Consider the following 22,984-nt stretch of genomic DNA (forward strand, 5'->3'; position numbering starts at 1 on the left):
CCGGTGCTGGTGACCTGTCCTGTTTGGAGGAGAGAATGCTGCCATGAGGTGAAGCAGTTCTTGGGCTGCTTCAAACGCTTCCGGTGTCAAAGGGAGGTGCAGCTCACAGCTCGGCCTCGGCGAGCGAGGAGGGTCCAGACTCAACTGCCCTTCTATGCGGGCAGGAGTCAGCATGACCATCGCCGGTGGAGCAGCACTAGTGTGGCCCAACTTGGGTCTAACAGCGGCAGGCTCCTTAGGCCTAGAAGGGGGAGAGCGACCCCTCTCTGGCCTCCTCCTCTTTTGCGGCACCAGTGATTGTGAGCAGTGCCTCCATGGGGCATGTGAACCGTGAGTCGAGCCGTGACGGTGCCGTGAGTCCTTATCCTTACCCAGCACCGGTGCTGATGGTGCCGGTGCACTCCGCACCGAGGAGGAGATACTCAGCACAGGGTCCATCGACCCAGAGTCGGACTGGGGGTGGAGTGCTGCCTCCATCAACAAGACCTTCAGGCACTGCTCTCTATCTTTTAAAGTCTTGGACCGAAAGGTCTTACAAATGGCACAATGATCCTTCTGCTGGCCCTCTCCTAAACACTTTGGACAGGAGGTGTGAGAATCGCTTCTGGGCATACTCTTGCCGCAGGCTTCGCTGGCTTTGAAGCCTGGAGACCCCTGCATGTTCCAGCATCAGGAGAGTGTAGGAGGGAATTCTCCCCCTGCAAAGGAGACTTATGTAACACTAACGAACTACCAACTACTAACTATTAACGAAATGGAAAACTAATGGAGAACAACGTAAGAAACTGCTAAATGCGCTTGTCAAGACAACAGCACAGGGAAGTTCCAGCTAACTGTCACTGATGGTAAGAAGGAACTGAAGGGGTGGCAGACTGGCAGGGCCATATATTGAGCGCCATGAAGGCGCGACTCCAGGGGGCACCGAGGCCGACCTGACAGATGCTGCTAGGGAAAAATCTTCCAGCTACTGTGCACATGTGCATGCACACACCTGATTGGAAATTACATGAACAAGCACTCGAAGAAGAATTGAAATTTCCTGTAGCCACTCTGCTCTAACTCCCTCAGAGTGAGCAATGGTGGAGTTGTAGTACAAGCATACCGGACCCAATACAGTAGGCTCAAATGAGACTGCATTCACTGCATATTCTGCCCTTTCTGAGCTTAAAAGATGTCTGTGCTGATTCATAAATGAAGGACTGTGTTAAGATGATGCGTGGTAAGCAAGAAAATGTGGGTCTGGAAATTAATGAACCAAAATTGGTGTGTCAGAAATTAGGCCTAATTGATGAATAAAATAATGTGGAATGGGCTGTTCCACTCACCATTCCCTCTGTGGGTCCTAAAAGAACAGACATTAGAGGGAAAAGAGGAAGAACAGATGGAGGCTACTGGGGAAAGCTTTGCCATCATGGCTACCACCCACACTGGGACCCCGGGCCTTCGTCATTCTGATCCTGAGAGATCACCTGAACCAGACCATATCAGAGAGAGGGATCCAGATGACATTGCCAACCCCTACCAGCTTCAGCTGAATACCAAACACCCCTGAGATGAAACAACATGAAACTTTAACAACAGCAGTAACAACAATAGCTATAGCCCATCTCAACTACCTTCTTCCCTTCTAACCAAGAGCTGTTATTACCATCTTTGATACCATCTAAAAGACAGTCAAGCAAGGGGAGTTTTCCTTCTAAAACTCTCAAGCTAAGGGAAAGAGAACCAGGCATGTTGTTAAAATGAAAGCCTTAATTAATACTTCACATTTCAACACTTTAACTGTTTTTCCTTCTTTTCTTTATCTTTAATAAAAGGTTAAAAGGATTTTTAATGGTGTTTGCGCCATGGTACTAAGCAGGCTGAGGTCTCTGTATACAAAACCTAACCCTTGTTTAACACTGTTTAATACTGGAGAGTGACTGGGTTATGTTAACACTTTGGATCATATATTTCATCCAAATAAATACAACAGTGCTTCTGCTGTGCCTATCTATTATTTGAGGCAGAGGTGTAACTGAGAAGAGAACATCATAAGTTGAAATATTTTCATAAAATTGATTTTGAGTGCATCAGTTTTGGGGTTTCCAACTTGAGATATTTTAAAGTAGTCAGACGTTCAGAAGTCAGGTGCTCAGCAATTTCTGAAAATCAGATCCTCTAAGTCTAAGGTGTCAAGTTGGGCACTAAAAAATGGAGGCATGCAAAATGACTAGTCACTTTTGGAAACCTTGGCCAGAATGACTAGAATTTGGTGCCCAAATTCTACTGGATTATGCTGAAATTCTGAATTCTGAAATTGGCTCTGCTGCTTGCCAGTTATATTGAAGTGAGGAGGAACCCAGTACAAAAATGAGGCTATTAAAACTGATGTAGGGGAGTCAGGAGTGAGAAAGCTTAAGTTACCTTGGTATTGTTTTTATGTTCATCCTGACAGCCATTTTGGATAGCTCCTTCCTCTATACTGACATCACTGTTGGGAGCAAATGTAACACTACATGAAGGACACGTCTGCAAGAAGACAAAAAATTGAAAACAGAAATATTCAGATACCATCAGAACATTATGCATTTCACAACAGACTCATTTTCACTGCCACAAGTAGACTCTCAAAACTGTCCTTTCAATAAGAATTGCATGATAGGATGTCCAACCATACTGCAATTTTAGCTGGATGCTGCGTAAGGCCACAAAATGCTATTGTGAATAACTGCTGTGTGGTTAAGTGAAAACTAAACAGCAGAACTGAAAACAATGAGCAGAAAGGGGAATGCCAGTGAACAATCCCAGATGTTCTTCTTACTTAAGAGTTTTATGGGTAATATTTACCTGAAGTACTGAGTATAATAGGCTATTATGCACTGTGTTTAATCCCTGTGAATTAATTTATAATGTATGGTAGTAGCATATTTAGACATGAGACATGCTTTTCCATGCACATACAGGACCAGATTCTCCAATGTGGGTAGCTACTTTGTGCCAGTACATCCTGCTTCTAGAGAAAGCCCTACCACCTCATGCAATAATAGAAAGCTGCAACAGACACTGCCACCTACCTGGGCTGCTAGTACAAAGGCCAAGGCTGGGATAACCTTAAGCCTTAACAATCCTTGGTTGTAGTTTCAGCTCGTTAGGGCTGTTATAATAGCCAGCATAAGTCAAAGCAACCCTCAGGCTGCTCTAATTTATGCTGGGGAACCGACTGCACAGAACAGCCCCAGGATTGAGAGACTTCAATGGTAAACTTTGCACTCCACCCACCCCCATCTCAATCTGTGTTGTATGGAGTCTGGCTCCATCCAAAGAACTGCCCCAAAGCTGTCACAAAGCATATTAAAAATCCTGTTTTGGTTGGTCTAAAAATCATAGTGCACAATTTGAAACTCTGTATATACACCTCTACCCCGATATAACGTGACCCGATATAACACGAATTCAGATATAACACGGTAAAGCAGTGCTCCGGGGGGGCGGGGCTGCGCACTCCGGCGGATCAAAGCAAGTTCGATATAACGCGATTTCACCTATAACGCGGTAAGATTTTTTGGCTCCCGAGGATAGCGTTATATTGGGGTAGAGGTGTACTGTACAGTACTGTATGTCATCTTCACACTAAAATAAAGTTAAATATGTATTAATATGTCACCTATAAGTTAGTGCAAGTGGCTCTCTACTCAGTGGTCTTTTTTTAAAGGACTCCTTGCCTCTAATGTGGACTCTGGATCAGCAGCATGATAGGGGACTCACAGGTGGAATACAGATAATAAACAGGAAACTCTCCAATGGAACACATTAGAAATATTGTGCTGGACTGCATTTTTGCCATCTATGCTGTAAATGACATGCCAAATAACTTAGTGCAATGTTAAGACTGTACAGTTAAAAAAATCATAAAAATAAGAAAATATAGAAGTCAAGGCTTCAACAGGAAAGCAACTGGATAATGCTGAAATCCTGTATATACAGGGATACTGGTTAGTTACCATTCCCTCTTCCCCGCTTCCTCGAGGCCTCACTCCTCTCGATGGCCTCATCCTCCCACTCAGTGTTGAAACAATAATTAAAAACAGAATAAGAGCATCTGGAAAATCATGATATGATATGATATGCTCTAAACAGCTCAGTTTCTGCAAAGGAAAATCATGTTTCACTAAGCTATCACATTTTTTGAACATGTCAATAAAACAGCAGATAAAGGAGAAACAATTGACATAATTCATTTAGACTTTCAAAAGGATTTAGAAAAGATCCCTCACAAGAGGCTACTAAAGAAACAATGTAGTCATGAGGTGAGAGGCAAAATACTGTCCTGGATCAAAAAGAGACAGGAAACAAATGGTCGATTTTCATCATGGCAAAAGGTTATCAATGGGGTGCCTACCTCATGGTTTCACACTAAGGGCATGTCTACACTATGAAATTAGGTCGATTTTATAGAAGTTGATCTTTAGCAATCGATTTTTATAGTCGATCGTGCATATCCCCACAAAGCGCATTAGGTCGACAGAGTGCGTCCTCAATACCGTGGCTAGCATAGACTCACGGAGTGGTGCACTGTGGGTAGCTATCCCACAGTCCCCACTGCCCATTGAAATTCTGGGTTAAGCTCCCAATGCCTGATGGGGGAAAAACATTGTTGCGAGTGGTTTTGAGTACATGTCGTCAAGTCTCCCCTCCTTCCCTCCCTCCCACCCTGAAAGCAACGGCAAATAATCGTTTTGCACCTTTTTTCCTGGGTTATCCGTGCAGACGCCATAGCACGGCAAGCATGGAGCCCGCTCAGCTGCACACTACTTTTGTGAGCATTGTAAACACCTCGCACATTATCCTGGAGTATGTGCAGAGCCTAGCTAGGAGCCACCAACACGAGGAAGATTGTGAGGAGGACATGGACACAGACGTTCCTGAAAGCACGGGATGTGGCAATTGGGATATCATGGCGGCATTGGGGCATGTTGATACAGTGGAATGCCGATTCTGGGCCCAGAAAACAAGCACAGACTGGTGGGACCACATAGGGTTGCAGGTATGGGGATGATCCCCAGTGGCTGCAAAACTTTCACATGTGTAAGGCCACTTTCATGGAACTTTGTGAGTTACTTTCCCCCGCCCTGAAGCGCAGGAATACCAAGGTGAGACCTGCCCTGACAGTTGAGAAGCGAGTGGCGATAACCCTGTGGAAGCTTGCAACGCCTGACTGCTACCGGTCAGTCAGGAATCAATTTGGAGTGGGCAAATCTACTGTGGGGCCTGCTGTGATCCAAGTAGCCAAGGCAATCAATAATCTTCTGCTAACAAGGGTAGTAACTCTTGGAAATGTGCAGGTCATAGTGGATGGCTTTGCTGCAATGGGGTTCCCTAACTGTGGCGGAGCGATAGACGGAATGCATATTCCTATCTTGGCACCGGACCACCTTGCCAAACAGTACATAAACTGCAAAGCGTACTTCTCAATGGTGTTGTAAGCACTGGTGGATCACAAGGGCCGTTTCACTGACATCAACGTGGGATGGTCGGGAAAGGTGCATGACGCTCGCATCTTTTGGAACTGTCTGAACAGCTGCAAGAAGGGACTTTCTTCCAAGACCAGAAAATTACCATTGGGGATGTTGAAATGCCAATAGTTATCCTTGGGGACCCAGCCTACCCCTTGCTCCCATGGCTCATGAAGCCGTACACAGGCAGCCTGGACAGCAGTAAGGAGCAGTTCAACTATAGACTGAGCAAGTACAGAATGGTGGTAAAATGTACCTTTGGGCGTTTAAAAGGGCGCTGGTGCTGATTTCTGAGTAGGTTAGACCTCAGCAAAAGCAATATTCCCATTGTTACTGCTGCTTGCTATGTGCTCCATAATATCTGTGAGAGTAAGGGGGAGACGTTTATGGCGGGGTGGGAGGTTGAGGCAAATCGCCTGGTGGCCAATTTTGAACAACCAGACAGCAGAGCAATTAGAAGAGCACACCAAGGTGCGCTGCGCATCAGAGGGGCTTTGAAAAACAGTTTAATGACTGACCAGGCTACGGTGTGACAGTTGTGTGTGTTTGTCTTTGATGCAAAGCCGCCCCCTTTGGTGAATGTACTTTCCTGTAAGCCAATCCCCCTCCCCACCTTCGACCACAGCTGGCACAGGAAATAAAGTCACTATTGTTCTGAATCCATTCATTCTTTATTTATTAAAAAAAACTTGAGATCACTGACAACGCTGTCTAGTAAAAGGTAGCCCTGGTGGGGTGGGAGAGGAGGGAAGGACAAGGCCACATTGCTTATTGTAGCCACACTACAAATCAAAGCTGTTTGAATGACAGCCTTCTGTTGCTTGGGCCATCCCCTGGAGTTGTGTGGCTGGGTGCCCGGAGCCTCCCCTCCAACGTACTTGGGCGTCTGGGTGAGGAGGATATGGAACTTGGCGAGGAGGGCAGGCGGTTACACAACGGATGCAGCGAGGGTCTGTACTCTAGTTGCCTTTCCTGCAGCTCTACCAGACGCCTCATCATGTCCGTTTACTCCCCCATTAGCCTCAGCATCTCCTCCTGCGTGTTCCGATCACGCTCACTGTATGCTTTCCTGGCCTCTACCACTGAATGCCTCCATGCATTCAGCTGTACCCTATCAGTTCAGGAGAACTGCATGAGCTCTGAAAACAGGTCATCGCGAGTGCGGTATTTTCGCCTTCTAATCTGCGATAACCTCAGGGACGGAGTTGATATGGGGAACATAGAAACATTTGCAGCTGCAGGGGGGCGGAAAAGGGAGAGCAGAATTTAAGAAGATACATTTCTGAGAGCAAAAGGGAGACTCTTTCACAGAGAATCAAGAAATTCACAGCAGACAGCACATGTGTTTTAAGTACAAGGTTGCATTTTGCCTTTTATATTGAGCGCCTGCCGGTATGGTGACACATCACACACGGCTGGGCAACAGAATTCGGTTTCCAGGCAGCCATGGTAAGCCAAAGGGTACGCGGGGTTGGCTTCTTCCACATTCGTAACATGTGGGAATGGTTTCAAACTGCAGTGCCCTCCTTTCCCATAGCAACCAATGCCGGTTGGGTTTGCCGTTTAAAAGGAGGGGCTGTGGTTTTGGGGTGGATGTGCAGGACACTCCTCCCCACCCCTGCGTGGCTATTCTCCGGGATGATCCCTTTTAGCCAAGCTCAAACAGCCCAGCATGACCGGGGTCTAATGTGCCAGGGATCACCAAACAGAGGGGATTACTGTTGCCTTACAAAAATTCCCCTATTTCAACCAGGTGAACATGAACGATATCAGTCTCCTGAGGCTGACACAGAAAGATAAAGACTGAATGTTTCATGAATGTGACCAAAACCCAGGACCATTTGCTGCTATGCTTTGTGCTGCAAAGATTCCAGACTACTTGCTACTGGCTTGGCGCGGTAAAGTATCCTACCGTGGAGGACGAAATAAGGCAGCCCTCCCCAGAAACCTTCTGCAAAGGCTTTCAGAGTACCTCCAGTAGAGCTTCATGGAGATGTCCCTGGAGGATTCCCACTCCATCCCCAGACACATTTTCCAGTAGCTGTACTGGCCGTGAATGCATCCCAATTGTTCAGGGAAAATCAAACATTAAACACAATTGCTTTTAACCCCAGAAGTGTAGTTACAAATGTGCACTCACCAGAGGTGCTTCTCTGCCTTCAGGGTCCAGGAACAATACGCCTTGGGAGGGTATTGGCTCCAGGGTGAGGAAAAGGTCCTGGCTGCCAGGGAGAACGAATTCTCCGCTTGCCTGATGCGCATTCTCCTCCTCCGCATCCACAAAGTCCTCCTCCTTGTTGCGTGAGGCTGCCACCTTGCAGGTGTCCATGGACAGTGGTGGGGTAGTGGTAGGGTCCCCCCCCAGAATGGCATGCAGCTGACCATAGAAGCGGCATGTCTGGGGCTCTGACTCAGAGCGACCATTTGCCTCCTTTGTCTTTTGGTAGGCTTGCCTGAGTTCCTTGATTTTCATGCGGCACTGCTGTGTGTCCCTGGTGTAGCCTCTGTCCACCATGCCCTGTGTGATTTTGGAATATATATCAGCATTTCTTCTGCTGGATAGGAGTTCTGCCTTCACAGATTCTTCTCCCCATACAGCAATCAGATCCAGTGTCTCCCGTTCGCTCCATGCTGGAGCTCATTTGCGATTCTGGGACTGCATGTTCACCTGTTCTGCTAAGCTTGCCACACTGACCAAACAGGAAATGAAATTCAAAAGTTCCCAGTGCTTTTCCTATGTACCTGGCTAGTGCATCAGAGTTGAAAGTGCTGTCCAGAGCGGTCACATTGGAGCACTCTGGGCTAGCTCCCGGAGGTCAATACCATCGAATTGCACAGCGCTGCATCTACAGTATCCCAAATTCGACCCAGGAAGGTCAATTTCAGCGCTACTCCCCTCATCGGGGAGGAGTACAGCAGTTGATTTTAAGAGCCCTTTAGGTCGGCAGAACAGGGTTGGTTGTGTAGACGCATTCCTTATAAAACTGGCTTAACGCAGCTAAATTCGACCTACCCTCATAGTGTAGACCAGGCCTAGGTCCAGTGTTGTTTAATATATTTAACAATAATCTGGAAAAGGGAGTGAGCAGTGAGGCAGAAACATTTGCAGATGACACAAAGTAATTTAGGTTAGTAAAGTCCAGAAAAGACTGTGAGGAACTTCAGAGAGACCTAACCAAACTAGGTGAACGGATAACATGGATACAGATCAATTTTGATAAATGCAAAGCAATACACATTTGTATGATAAAATTTTGAACTATACTTACACCTTCCAGGGTTCTAAATAACTGTATCTGCATAGGTAAAGGATCTGGGCATCATTGTGAACAGTTCAAGGCCTTAATGTAGTGGTGGGCAACCTGCGGCCCATCAGGGTAATCTGATTATGGGCCACGAGACATTTTGCTGACGTTAACTGTCCGCAGGCACGGCCCCCCGCAGCTCCCAGTGACTGCGGTTCGCCGTTCCCACAGCTCCCATTGGCTGGGAACGGCAAACTGTGGCCACTGGGAGCTGCGGGGGGCTGTGCCTGTGGATGGTCAATGTCAGCAAAATGTCTCGTGGCCCACAATCAGATTACCCTACTGGGCAGCATGCGGCCCATGGGCTGCAGGTTGCCCACCACTGCCTTAATGTGTAGCAAAAAAGATATGGCATGATTAGAGGAGCTTCAGAGCAGAGTGAGGAGAATGATTAGTAGCCTGGAAAAACTCATATGAAGAGAGATTGAAAAAAATGGGATTGTTTACCTCAGAGAGGACTTAAATGTGGGGAGGGAGAACATGATAAAAGGATACAAAATAATGAAAAGTAGAGAGGAGATGAGAGACTAGAAGCCTGATCTATCCCAACATAAAAATAAGGGGGAATTCAACAAAACTTAAAAGCAGATCATTCAAAACTGATAAAAGGAAATACTTTTCCACACAATATTAAAGGCACAACATCAAACTATCCCGATGACAAGGAAAGATAGGAAGAATTATAAGAAGCCAATATAGCTCCATCAGGAGAAGAAAATCAAAAAGGAATACCACAAAAAGTGGAAACATGATAAATTGCTAAGGAGGAGTACAAAAGAATTGCACAGGCAGGTAGGAACAAAATCAGAGAGGCTAAGGCACAAAATGAGTTACTCCTAGCAAGGGACAAAAAAAGGCAATAACATGATGTTCTATAAATACATTAAGAGCAAGAGAAAGATGAAGGAAAGCATAGGTCCTCTACTTAGCAGGGAAAGAGCTAATTACTGCTGACATCAAGAAGGCGGAGGTGTTTAATTCCTATTTTTGCTTCAGAATACTCAACCCAATTAATATTAATAAAGGGGAAGGAACACAAGCCAAAATAGGGAAAGAACAGGCTAAAGAATATTTAGGCAAGTTAGCTTTATTCAAGTCAGCAAGTTCTGATGAAATGCACCGCAGGTATTTAAGTTGAAACAATCTCAGAACCATTAGTGATTATCTTTGAGAACTCATGAAGGACAAGTGAGGTCCCAGAGGACAGGAGAAAGGCAAACATAGTACCTATCTTTAAAAAGGAGAACAATGAGGAATAGACCAGTCATTCTGGTTACTGGCCTTGCGGATGGGTGGAAGCTGTAGACATGACATATCTTCATTTTAGTAAGGTTTTTGACACAGGCCCACATGATAGTCTCATAAGCAAATTAGGGAAATGTGGTCTAGATGAAATTACTATAAGATGGGTGCAAAACTGGTTGAGACACCATACTCAAAGAGCTGTTATCAATGGTTCACTGTCAAATTGAGTGGACATATGTAGCAGGATCCAAAAAGGGTCAGTACAGGGACTAGTACTATTCAATATTTTAATTAATGACTTGGATAATGTAGTGGAGAGTAGGTTTATAAAATTTGTGGATGATACCAAGTGGGAGGGGTTGCAAGCACTTTTGAATTCTAATCCTGTCCACCAAACTTGACAAATTGCAGAAGTGGTCTGAAATTAACAAGTTTAAATTCAATAAAGACAAGTGCAAAGTACCAAACTTAGGAGGGAAAAAATCAAACAGACAAGTATAAAATGGAGAATAACTGTCTAGGTGGTAGTACTGCTGAAAAAGATCTTGGTATTATAGTGGATCACAAAGAGAATACGAGCCAACAAGTGATCCAGTTGCAAAAAAAGGCTAATATCATTCTAGGGTTTATTAACAGGACTATCATACGTAAGACATGGGGTAATCATCCTGTTCTACTCAGCACTGGTAAGGCCTCAGCTGGAGTACTGTGTCAAGTTCTGGGTATTCATACTTTAACAAACATAACGATAAATTAGAGAGCGTCCAGAGGAGAGCAACACAAACCATAAAAGGTTTAGAAAATTTGATCTATGAGGAAAGGTTAAAAAAACTGAGCATGTTTAGTCTTGAAGACTGTGGGGAGACCTGATTAACACTCATTAAATATGTTATGGGCCATAAAAAAGAGGACAATGATCACTTTTTCTTCATGTCCATTGAAGATAGGACAAAAAATAATTGGCTTTATCTGAAGCAAGGGAAATTTAGATTAGATATTAAGAACAACTTTCTAACTATAAGGATAGTTACACACTGGCATAGGCTTCCAAGGGAGGTTATGGAATCCCTGTCATTTCAGGTTTTTAAGAACACTACAGACAAACACCTGTCAGGGATGGTTTAGGTATACTTTGTCCTGCCTCAATGCAGGAGGCTGGACTAGATGACCTCTCAAGGTCCTTTCCAGACATATATTTCTACAATTCTTTGCAATTAGACTATGGAATTCATTGCCACAGGATGCCATTGAGATCATGAATTTAACAAGGTTCCAGGAAGGATTGGACATTTATATGGATAACAAGAATATAAAGTGTTATAACAGTTAATAGTAACACAAAATTTGGATATGAAAACCCCATGTGACACTACACCCCATATTCATCCTAGTAATATTATTATTATATAATTATGGCATAATTGTGATGCATTTTGTACAAGGTGCCATTGGAAAAGTTATGATTTGCTGAATATGATTATCCTATTTCTATGCATGTATCATTTTTGTATCTGAAGTTATAAATATTGATTAGGGATCTGCATTTCAAATGGGCTTACTCTGGAAAACACCCACAGCCAGACTTTCAAGTACAATAATGAAGCAGCTAGACGGGGCTGATGGCCCATCAGCAAAGACAATGGACTGTGGAATAGCTTAACCTTCCTGTGGGCGTTTTGGCCAGCCTGTAAGCAATGGCTGCTATAACACTGCAAGGGCATGTGACCAGACCACATGTCTCTGGACTCCATCTTGGACACCAGTGTTTTTTTCACAAACTACGTTTGGGACAAAGGGTTCCCACCATATGCTAAAGCTATATAAGGCAGGGAGTGACATCATCTGTTGTTCTTCACTCCCCCACAACCGAACACCTGAGAGAAGCTCCTAAGAAAAAGGACTTCAAACGGGGGAGGGGATCCCAAGCTGAAAAGTAAATGCAGCTTGGCCCTTAAGAATCTGCAAGCCTGCTTGTACCCCAGCAGTCAGGGTGAGGAACTGCTAATTCAGACCCAATCTATCTAGTATGTTAAGTTTAGTTTGCATTTTTGTTTATTTGCTAGGTAATCTGCTTTGATCTGTTTGCTATCACTTATAATCACTTAAAATCTATCTTTTGTAGTTAATAAACTTTTTTGCTTTATCTAAACCAGTGACTTTGAAATAAGTATTTGGAAATCTTAGCTCAAGGGGCAAAGGCTGTTACATTTCCTCTCCACTTTGAGGGGGAGGCGAACTGGATAATAAATTCATATTGGTCAGGATTTTGACCAGGGCAGGATGGTACAGCTGGGAAGCTGGTGGTTATTTTGGCTGTAGCCTTTTTATGCGTTCATGCAGTGGCTGGTCAACCTGCATGTAACTGCAGCTGGGAGTGTCTACCTGTGTGAATGCTGGTGAAAGTGCTAGCTTGGAGGGCTTTGCAGCTTGTCACGGCAGCACAGTGTAGGAGGGAGCCCAGGCTGGTGAGTCAGAGGGCTCAGGGGTACACCAGTTCAAGGTGGCACCCTGGGGGGAACCCGTCAAACCCCACATTTCTGATTTTAACACAATTTAACTATTGAGGATTCAGATGTGGCCTTCTTGGGAGATTATCCCACATCGGCCTTTTGCAAATTTCTTGCACTTTCCTCTGTACTGTGTGGTGCTGGCCACTGTTGGAGACACGATACTGGACTAGATGGACCATGAATCTGACCCACTACAGTAACTGCTATGTTCCTATGTGGCTTTTGATGTCACCACACTTGCCAACAGATCACTGTCAGCTGTATGCACATCTGCCTTTGGGGACAGAATGCTAAAGTGGGCACACAAAATCAAGTCTTGTCAACCTACTGTACTGGAGAAGATCTTGACAGGGCTACCACCAAGCAGTTTTAGTTGTCTGTAACACTCTTTCCCCAAACTCAGTATCCCAGGACCTCCTTCTCTGTTTGTTTTGAGCCCAGAGAAGTGTGTTTTGACCTTTTGGAGTTCTTTTTCCTCTAGTCCAAATATATCAACTACTCATTTGTGTGGCTTAACCTCCGATTTTTTATGGCCATTTTGTATCCTGTTTTCAGGATTCCCCTCTCACTCCTTCAAAAAGCTCTATTTAAGCAAGGCCCCACCCTTCCCTTGACCCAATGCCATTTGGCAATCATCTTTGTTATTTTGTAGAGGTATGGGTCTGTACCCCTCAGATGCGTAGGAAAGGGGAATGGTTTCTCTTGGTCACTATATAGCAGCAGTTCTCAAAACTGTGGTACATATACTGCTGGCAATATGCAGGCCACAATTTAGCAGTATGCAGTTTGTTTCAAAAACCAAGATTAAGAAACTATTACAACAATGACTGAAATTATGAGGTGGTAGCCTGGTCAAGTATTTTTGAGTTTTAAATGTAACATGATAAGACTGAAAGTCTGAGAACTGTTACTCCATGGAGTTTCTTCCAGGTCCTTATTCCCCGGGCTATTGGTCCACACAGTGGTTCAACAAGACTATGAAGTTCTTTGCTTTTCAGATGGATGTTCTAGATTTTCTCAGCAAGTGAGCCATCATGCCTGCTCCTCCCCAGAAACAGAGTTGGGGTAAGGGGCTTACTTACAGAACTTCCTTATCTGCAAACAGGCAGATTTTGCCCTCTTTTTGAACTGTGATGCCTCAACAAATGACAACACAGGCAGAAACCCCAGAAAGTCTCAATTCTTAACTTCATTAATAACTGTAAACATTTATAAATACTTAGTGAGGGTGTGTCCTAGACATTCTGAATAGTAGACGAATGAACTTTCAATGAATACCAGTGGAAGTAAAACCACATCTTAATTTTGTGTTAGAGAAGTGATACTAATATATTTTACAGTAGTTTATGATTTCTAATCGTAGTAAAATATGAAGCTTAACAAAATACAGTACAAAAAACTTGGTACCAAAATAAGTAACAGATTACAATGTTTTATACAAGAGTCGTCTACTTGACTCAGTAATTGCTATGTAGAGCCCTGCGTGGATACAAAATGTGTATCAGCATCCGATCCGCAATCCATAAAAATGGTCCAAGGATATCCGCATCCGCAGATATAAAGCGGTTATCTGCAGATTTGCAGGGCTCTAGCTATATGCAGTAAATTTAGTTAAATTTTTCTGCATCTTTCCTTCACCATCCTAATTCTGTACAAGTCCCACGTCCTAGCTCAACTGTGAGGTTTTGCATTTAAACTACAGCATATTTATTGTTGAGGGGAGGCGAGTAAGATGCTACTGAAATGTTGTAACAACTTACATACTGCAAGGTACCTTTTCCCATTCTCAGGTGAAATTGAGAAGAGCCTTCCTTCCAGCCAGAGGCGTGCACACTGGGTGTGCCGGGTGTGCCCAGGCACACCCTAATGCAGGGATGGGAAAATGGCTCCACTCCCCGGCACGGCAAGCCGTGGGGTCCGTGCTCCCAGGCCGGAACACCCGGCCGAACGCAGCAAGCCACCGGCCCCTCCCCTGCCTTCCCCCCTCCCCTGGAGCCAAGCTGCCGCATACGCAGCGCTCTGGGGGCCAGGGCTGCACACTCCCGCGGGGCAGCGTTTGGCTCCGCGGTGAGCCAGACATGCTCCCCCCTCCCCTGGAGCCATGCTGCCGTGCGCAGCGTTCTGGGGGCCGGGGCTCCACGGGGAGTCAGACACGCTCCCCCCTCCCATGGAACCATGCCGCCGCGTGCAGCGCTCCGGGGGCCGGGGCTGTGCGCTCCCGCGGGGCAGTGTTTGGCTCTGCGGGGAGGCTAGGCGCCTCATCTCATGGTAAGGGGTCCGGGGTCAGGGGGGTTGGATAAGGGGTGGGGGCAGTCAGGGGACAGGGTGGGTTGGATAGGGGGTGGGATCCCAGGGTAGTGGTGGTTAGGGGCGGGGGATCTCTGGAGGGGGCAGTCAGGGAGCAGGGGGAATTGGATGGGGCATGGGAGTCCCGGGGTCTTTCAGGGGGCGGGCGGTGGATAGGGGTCAGGGCAGTCAGGGGACAGGGAGCAAGGAGGGTCCTGGGGGGGCAGTTAGTGGGGGGGGTCTCTGGAGGGGGTGGTCAGGGGATGAGGAGCTGGGGGGGGTTGGATGAGTCAGGAGTTCTGGGGTGTGGAGAGAGGTTGGGGGAGGCAGGGAGCGGGGGAGTTGTATGGGTCGGGAGTTTTGGGGGTCCTGTCAGGGGGTGGGGAGCAGTTGGATAGGCGTGGGAGTCCTGGGGGTCTGTCTGGGGGCGGGGGTGTGGATAAGGATCGGGGCAGTCAGGGGACAGGTAGGGGGTAGGGTCCTAGGGGGGCAGTCAGGGGACAAGGAGCAGGGAGGCTTAGGTAGGGGGTGGAGTCCTGGGGGGCAGTTAGGGGCAGGGGACCCAGGAGGGGGTAGTCAGGGGACAAGGAGGGTTGGGGGTTCTGAGGGGGGAAGTCAGGGGGCGGGAAGTAGGAGGGAGTGGATGGGGGCAGGACTAGGGCAGGGCAGGGCAGGGGCGGGGCTCCCTGGGTGCACACCCTAATGAAATGGGCTGCGCACGCCTATGCTTCCAGCTCTGCTGCCGGAGAACCAAAGAGAGCTGGGTGTTCAGCCCCCCTGCCTTACTCCCAGCTCCAGGGGGCCCGGCATTCTGCCTCTCAGGTTCCTAGATCTGGGGAGGTAGATGCGAAGGCAGAGAGGCCAGGGGTCTCAGTTTGGCAGCCCTCTGACAAAATTTTTGTCAATTTCATTTACAAAGTGAAAGGGAAAAAGAATTTTTAGTCAGAAAATCATTCTTAAGAAAATTTTTCTACCAGCTCTTCCCACACTGCCAATGTTGCCTGCTTTGCATTTAAAACAGTAAGTGTTGGATTGATTTACAAATTACATTGCCAGGCCCTGAAAGACTACAAACACGCATGGGAGAGAAGCCATCTCCCTGCTAAAATCAAATCATGTTTGCAGCAGTAGCAAGTAATTAAATTGTAGTTTATTTTACTATAAAGCCTACTCTGACTTGCTTGGCAAATTAAGCAGTCACTTACTTTTCTGGTAAAAATAACTGCCATTGAACCACCTGACTATCTCCAGTCACGAAAAAACCTATGATGAGAGAAAGCACTAACAGACAACACATTCAAAGCTAAGTCTCAGGCACACTCAGTAGTGCACTCTCCATGATTTCATTCTCCTTCCTGTTAAGGCTTTACGTCTCTGCCAAGTCAACCAGGCCCAAATTCGTCCCCTCAGTTTGGCAGCTCAGTTCTATTGCTCTGCTTAGTCCCTTCTTTTTTTGCCCTACTCTGCTCTCATTGGCAATTCAGTTCTATTGTTCTGCTTAGTTCTTTCTCCTCCTCTCATGCCTGAAACAGCTCAATTTTTTGCACCTCTCTAATTAGTCTCCTCTAGACTCTGTCACTTCCAGCTGTTAGCACAAAACTGCTGAGACGGATAACACTCAGTGGTCCCTCTGTCTCGCTGTCATTGTATGGCAGACAGAAAACCTAATACTTGCTCTGTTCTATTGTCCTGGGTTTTTAGTCAATATGATTTTCCTAGCCTGGATGCTACAGCTTAGACTGAGATACAGTAGGAGACAAAAACAACTTAAGTCTGGCTAGGCAGAATATATGAGAGAGAGAGAGAGAGAGAGAGAATATAACAACATAAGAATGGCCATACTGGGTCAGACCAATGGGACATTTAGCCCATATCCTGTCTTCCAACAGTGGCCAGTGCCAGATGCTTTAGAGAGAATGAACAGAACAAAGCAATTACTGAGTGATCCTTTCCTTGTCATCCAGTCCCAGGTTCTGGCAGTCAGAAGTTATGGGACAACCTCGTGCATGGGGTTGCTTCACTGACCATCTTGGGCCATTAATGGACCTATCCTCCATTAACTTATCTAATTTTTTTTAAACCCAGTTATACTTTTGTCCTTCAAAACATCCCATGGCAACAAGTTCCACAAGTCAACTGTGTGTTGTGTGAAGAAGTATTTCTTTTTGTTTGTTTTAAACCTGCTGCCTATTAATTTCATTGAGTGACCCCTGCTTCTAGTGTTATGTGAACAGGTAAATAAAGAATGTATAGAAAGAGGGGTTTCATGTCACCAAAAGACTTGGGATAAACCAAGCTGTACACAGGTTTGGGAGACGGGATACGCTAAAGTGGCATAAAGCTCATCTCTCCATTCCCTTAATCCTGGGGCCACTGTGTGAAGGCATGGTCTCCCAGATGTAGGTGAGAAGAGCCTGAGGGCTGCTTTAAGTTTTGCAGGCAGCTAAGCAACCTGAGGGGCCAAACCTATGACCAGGGATACAAATGATATAGAGGGGTCTAAGTTATGCCCTCCTTGCACTGGTGACCCCGCCCCCCCCCCCCCCCCGGCTTTACAGTAGCAGCAAAATGGGGGTGGCATAAACGTTTTCCTGTCAACTCTACTCCACCGCAAAATGCATTTTGCATTGAGGAGCTGCTCTCAGGGCTAGATACGCTGGTTTTACGTATGACTGCAATCTGCTGGCAGTGCAGCCCAAGTGGCCGTAACACTCTGGAAGATCTGGTCTTCAGTTGTCTAACTCCATCAGCTGGCTAGGAGGAACCACAACACAAGTGCAAGGAAAGAATAATAATTTGTTCTCTATCAGTTTAGTTTTGAGATGAAATAATACAGTGTAACAATAAACAGAATCCACATTTCCTAGGCTACCTTTTCTTTCTTCTTAAGAATGTTTGTCATTTTCAATACTCAGAAAGTAATTCATACAAATTACTGCCCTTATCTCTATATAACTTGAACTAAGTTTCTAAAGCAAGCAGCTAAGTAAAATATAATGTCCTAGCCTACCAGAGCACATTTATCTATTTTACAGCAACTGACACGGAGAGCAATTCACACAGACCAACCCTACAATCATTGACTGCACAGGGAGTATTGTCTTCCCTGGGTTTACTGATATCTATTGCATATTCATGAGCAAAATTACTCGATTACTAGATTGCACATACTTTGAAGGCTCTTGTGGGAGAGAGAGAAAGAGGAAGAAACAGGAGAGGGAGCCAGTGTCAGCTGAGAAAGGAGAGAATTTGACAGTGTGAAGTCTGAAGCATGAGTAGTGGTATTCCCATCCCTCACCAGAGAATAGAAAAGTAGTAGCCCAGGAGTTAGAAATGAGCTAATGGAGTGTGCCAAAGTACCTACATCAAGCACAGATACATTGTCTTTTAACATTCTGTTCAGACTGTTGAAAGAGGAATTTGTTAATTTGTCTATTCATAGAATCATAGAATATCAGGGTTGGAAGGGACCTCAAGAGATCATATAGTCCAACCCCCTGCTCAAAGCAGGATCAATCCCCAACTAAATCATCCCAGCCAGTGCTTTGTCAAGCCTAACCTTAAAAACCTCTAAGGAAGGAGATTCCACCACCTCCCTAGGTAACCCATTCCAGTGCTTTACCACCCGCCTAGTGAAAAAGTTTTTCCTAATATCCAACCTAAACCTCCCCCACTGCAACCTGAGACCATTACTCCTTGTTCTGTCATCTGGTACCACTGAGAGTAGTCTAGATCCATCCTCTTTGGAACCTCCGTTCAGGTAGTTGAAAGCAGCTATCAAATCCCACCTCATTCTTCTGCAAACTAAATAATACCAGTTCCCTCAGCCTCTCCTCATAAGTCATGTGCTCCAGCCCCCTAATCATTTGTGTTGCCCTCCGCTGGACTCTTTCCAATTTTTCCACATCCTTCTTGTAGTGTGGGGCCCAAAACTGGACACAGTACTCCAGATGAGGCCTCACCAATGCCGAATAGAGGGGAATGATCACGTGCCTTGATCTGCTGGCAATGTTCCTACTTATACTTTTTCTGAACTACAGATATTTTACAAATTATTTGTTCAGCAGCACATCTGAAAACTCACCACATTACTTCAAGGCTGATTTGTCAGGTGCTTGGATAAATATCTTTGAATTTATTTTTCTTTACTCATAGACCAAACTGACGTTTTGAATAAAAAATAAACAAAGCATGTAAGCAAGCAAGCAACAGAAGGTCTCTTGATGGGGTGTTCATCTCACATAGGATTAGAAAGGGTTAAATTAACTGCCCAGGCTACGGGTGGAGGAGTAGCCAGGGAGCAGGGAGTTGATTAAAGAAGGCTCAGCTGGGCAGGAATAGGCTGAGCCTATAAAGCCCAGGAGCTGAGACCTGACAGGGTTTTGGGGAAAGGGCAGTGACTCCCTAGGAAGGGGGAGTGTTTGGGGGCTGCAGGGAGATAGTCTGCAGTCTCCCTGGGAAGAGGGATGAGGGAACGGGTTTGGAGCTGGTACTCCGAGAGAAGGGGGGGAACCAGGAATAGTAGAAAGCAATTCTCAAAGGAGCAGTGAGGGTTGAGAGGGCAGAGCCTAGAACTACTGAGCTGAGGGTCCCTGGACTGGAACCAGATGTAGCGAACGGACCTGGGTTCCCTTACTGGCCACTGGAGAAGTGGCACCATCAGGGAAGCACAGGAGAAGTCTGCCTGGGACTGTCTGCATAGAAGGACTTTGGGTAACCATGGAAGGGGAAAATATGGAGGCTGAGTCATGAAAAGGAGGCTGCAGTTCCTGGAGTAAGATGGGTCCACAAGGTGAGAGGAAGGCGGGAAAGGCACCACCTGAAAGAGGGTGCACCAACTGGCAGAGCTAATCCCCAGGAAGGCCAGCAGGAGGCACCACCGTGGTAAGTGAACCCCATCACAGCCTCTCTTATCCCTATGCCCATAACTTGCTTCATAACTCTAGGGTTCTAAAAATACTTTGCCTGAATTAAAAAAACAAAACAAAACAAATAACCCCAACAACAACAACAAAAACCAACAACCCTAACCTTGGGTTTCTCAGAGTGTTTGTGAGTCTTTGCCAAGTCACCAATATTCTCAGCTGATGACGCTCCCTGTATGTTGGCTCCGTCTCCTACCTCCAGATCAGTAACCAATGCCTGTGAACAGCTGCAATGGGACTCCTTCACTTTCTGACCAGATATCAGGTAAGTCTTCAAACCTATGGAAAAATTACACAATTAAGAAGTCATTTATGGAAGCAATTCTTAGTTTTTTATTCTTTGATTTCTTAGATACACAATATGGATAATAGATTTCCACACCTGATGAATATCAAGACTCAATGATACAGTAGAAATAACTATCATTTGTACACAAACCTGAAAAGTTTGGATAATATTAGCTTTAAGGTGTTGGGAGTTACATTTTTCTATTGTATCGGGAAATACACGATCCTAGGAAATTCTAACAAATTGAAACAACTGTAGAGATGGTTGAAGGATGCATACTTTATTCTGCTCTCCCTCTTGTACTCATTTAGGCAAAGCTATGGCATATGCATGGGACTAGAAGTCAGAAACTTCAAAATTCTAATCCACACTCTGAAACTGACTCCTTCAGTGGCCTTTGGCAAAATATTTATGGCCTCCTTTTCACAGATATTGAGGGCATGTCTACACTACAAAATTAAATTGCTCTAACTTACATCACCATATAGCCACTACAATAATTACATCGCTTGTGTGTGTCTACACTTTGCTCCTGGTGTTGGCAGTGCGTGTCCACACTGTCAGTGTGGGATGGCTTCTGAAAGCCAGTAAGTTGATGTAAGCAACAACACAGTGTCTACACTGATACTGCATCGACCTAACTACATGGATATTGATTCTATACCTCTCATGGAAGTGGAGTTATTAAGTCGGTGTAACGACTTAACGACTATTCACTAGCCATGCTAACGAGATTAAAGCTAGTGCAGGTATGCCTACTTAAGATACAATCATACCTCTGATTGCAGTGTAGACATACCCTAATTTATAAGCCAAGAACTGGCAGAGATGCATTGGCAATTCATAGATGTTTTTGCCATTCTAGTGTTGGGTGTTTGGAAATGTATATATTTTTAAAGAATTGTATGTGCTACATGCATTTATATAGTTTGTCCAAAAATATTTTAAAAATCAGTAAGTGAGGCTTAATGGTCACTCCATTTGGTGTTTAAGAACATAAGAACGGCTATACTGGGTCAGACCAAAGGTCCATCTAGCCCAGTATCCTGTCTTCTGACAGCGGCCAATGCCAGGTGACCCAGAGGGAATGAACAGAACAGGTAATCATCAAGTGATCCATCCCGTCACCCATTCCCAGCTTCTGGCAAACAGAAGCTAGGGACACCATCCCTGCCCATCCTGGCTAATAGCCATTGATGGACCTATCCTCCATGAACTTATCTAGTTCTTTTTTGAACCCTTCACAACATCCTCTGGCAAAGAGTTCCACAGACTGACTGTGCGTTGTGTGAAAAAATACTTCCTTTTGTTTGTTTTAAACCTTCTGCCTATTAACCAGCACTTCATGCATTTCATTACAAAGACTATTTGATATCCATATTCTGTGAGGATCCAATTGTTTTATTGTAGACTCAGCTACTTATGAATCTTATGGATTTCTGTAGCCTGTCTATGGATTCAAGGGCAGATCTTGTCTCCCCTTCCTCTCCAGTCAGGTAGTTCATGAGCTCACAGACAATTATGCCTTTAGATGGGGCTCATCTGCATGGCCCCTCACTGTAATGTGTTGTCACTAGTTCCCCATAAGCCACTGTGGTTTAACAGTGAGTTCTGACAGTTGCTATAGCTAATCTGTAGACTGGAAAGGAGATGGCTAAAGTACATCACCACTCTCGGCTTTGACCTCTGTCTAGCTTGGATGCTTAAGGCAAGTGAATTAGCTTTAATTCCATTATTGACAGGCATTATGAATGTCTCACTTAATGAGGAAGGGCACTAACCATCCCTGAATACTGAGGGTCACCTTTCTCCTCAAGAAACCATCACTTGACACTGGAATGCTTGTCCACTATTTCCCAGTTGCAAACATCACCCTTTCAAAGGGAAGAATGAGGGCTATTCAATTCCAGGTTCACTTGGAACAGCAATGATATCCTAGGTAAGTTCCAGACTCGACTGGGCCTTTAAACTGTGCTCATGAAGACCATGAATGATCTCCTGCTGGTTTTACATCAGGGTCAGCTGGCCATTTTAGTCATAGTGGACCTCTGAGCAACTTCTAATATGACTGACCACAGGCTATTGCTTCAGCAACTGAGTAACATTACTGGTGTCTCTGGAATTGTCTACCAGTGGTTCTAGTTATTCCTAGAAGATAGAAATTAATCTGCAATTGTGGATACTCATTGAGAAATGTGGTGTTATTAAAGGTTCTATTCTATTTTACTTTTTGGTCAAATAGATAAAGGCTCTTAATGAGATCATTTTCTGAAACAGAGCTAAAGTATCATCATTATGTTGACAATAAACAGCATTGTATTTCTCTTGCCCTGAGGATCCTGCAATTGTTTCTCTGTTCTGGAAGAATTTTTCAAGAATACTGCCAGCTAGATGCACTGGGGCTGATTTATTCTCAACCGTAGGAAGACTGGATTCTTACTTTTGGATAAAATCTGTCTTATAAGAAGGCTCACTCCCCTTCATGTCCTCACTTGTTGGGCAGATTTTCTTCAGATACAGAGAATTAGGTTAATTTTAGCAATTTTGGACCATGCCTTTCAAATGGAAAATCATGTGTCTGATGTGGTAGAGAAGTGTTGTTGTTTTTTCTTCTATCGTGCCATTCAAACCAGTTGAACCTTTATTTATTTCATGACAGTTTTACACTATCAGTATATGTGCTTGACTGTGGGGAGGAGGGCTGTTCTGTTACTTGCAAGTTGATAAAAATGTAGGACTTTAAAGTCCTTTTTCTAGCCCTAACCTATGTCTGGCTTGGGCTGGCTACTGTATATCTGACACTGGCTCCTTGAGACTTGTACTGATGGGAGTGCACTTATGTGCAGCTGTTTTAAGGAACCCATCACAATACTCAGTCAGCAAGCAATTACACTTTTATTATGGGAGCTTTGCAGCAGGAACTCACTAT

General features: G+C 45.1%; 1 protein-coding gene across 1 annotated transcript in view; it reads right to left on the reverse strand.

Moving 5' to 3' along the window:
• The window catches only part of ADCY9 (adenylate cyclase 9), a 206,326-nt gene that overhangs the window by 76,011 nt on the left and 107,331 nt on the right, over nucleotides 1-22,984 (reverse strand). Inside the window, exons 2-3 of the mRNA XM_065411641.1 lie at nucleotides 19,873-20,045; nucleotides 2,407-2,511 (exon numbers count right to left, since the gene is read on the reverse strand). Coding sequence (XP_065267713.1) covers nucleotides 2,407-2,511; nucleotides 19,873-20,045 — 278 coding nt within the window. The remainder of the gene's footprint in view (nucleotides 1-2,406; nucleotides 2,512-19,872; nucleotides 20,046-22,984) is intronic.

Source organism: Emys orbicularis, chromosome 10 (genome assembly GCF_028017835.1).
Source record: "Emys orbicularis isolate rEmyOrb1 chromosome 10, rEmyOrb1.hap1, whole genome shotgun sequence".
NCBI lineage: Eukaryota > Metazoa > Chordata > Testudines > Emydidae > Emys > Emys orbicularis.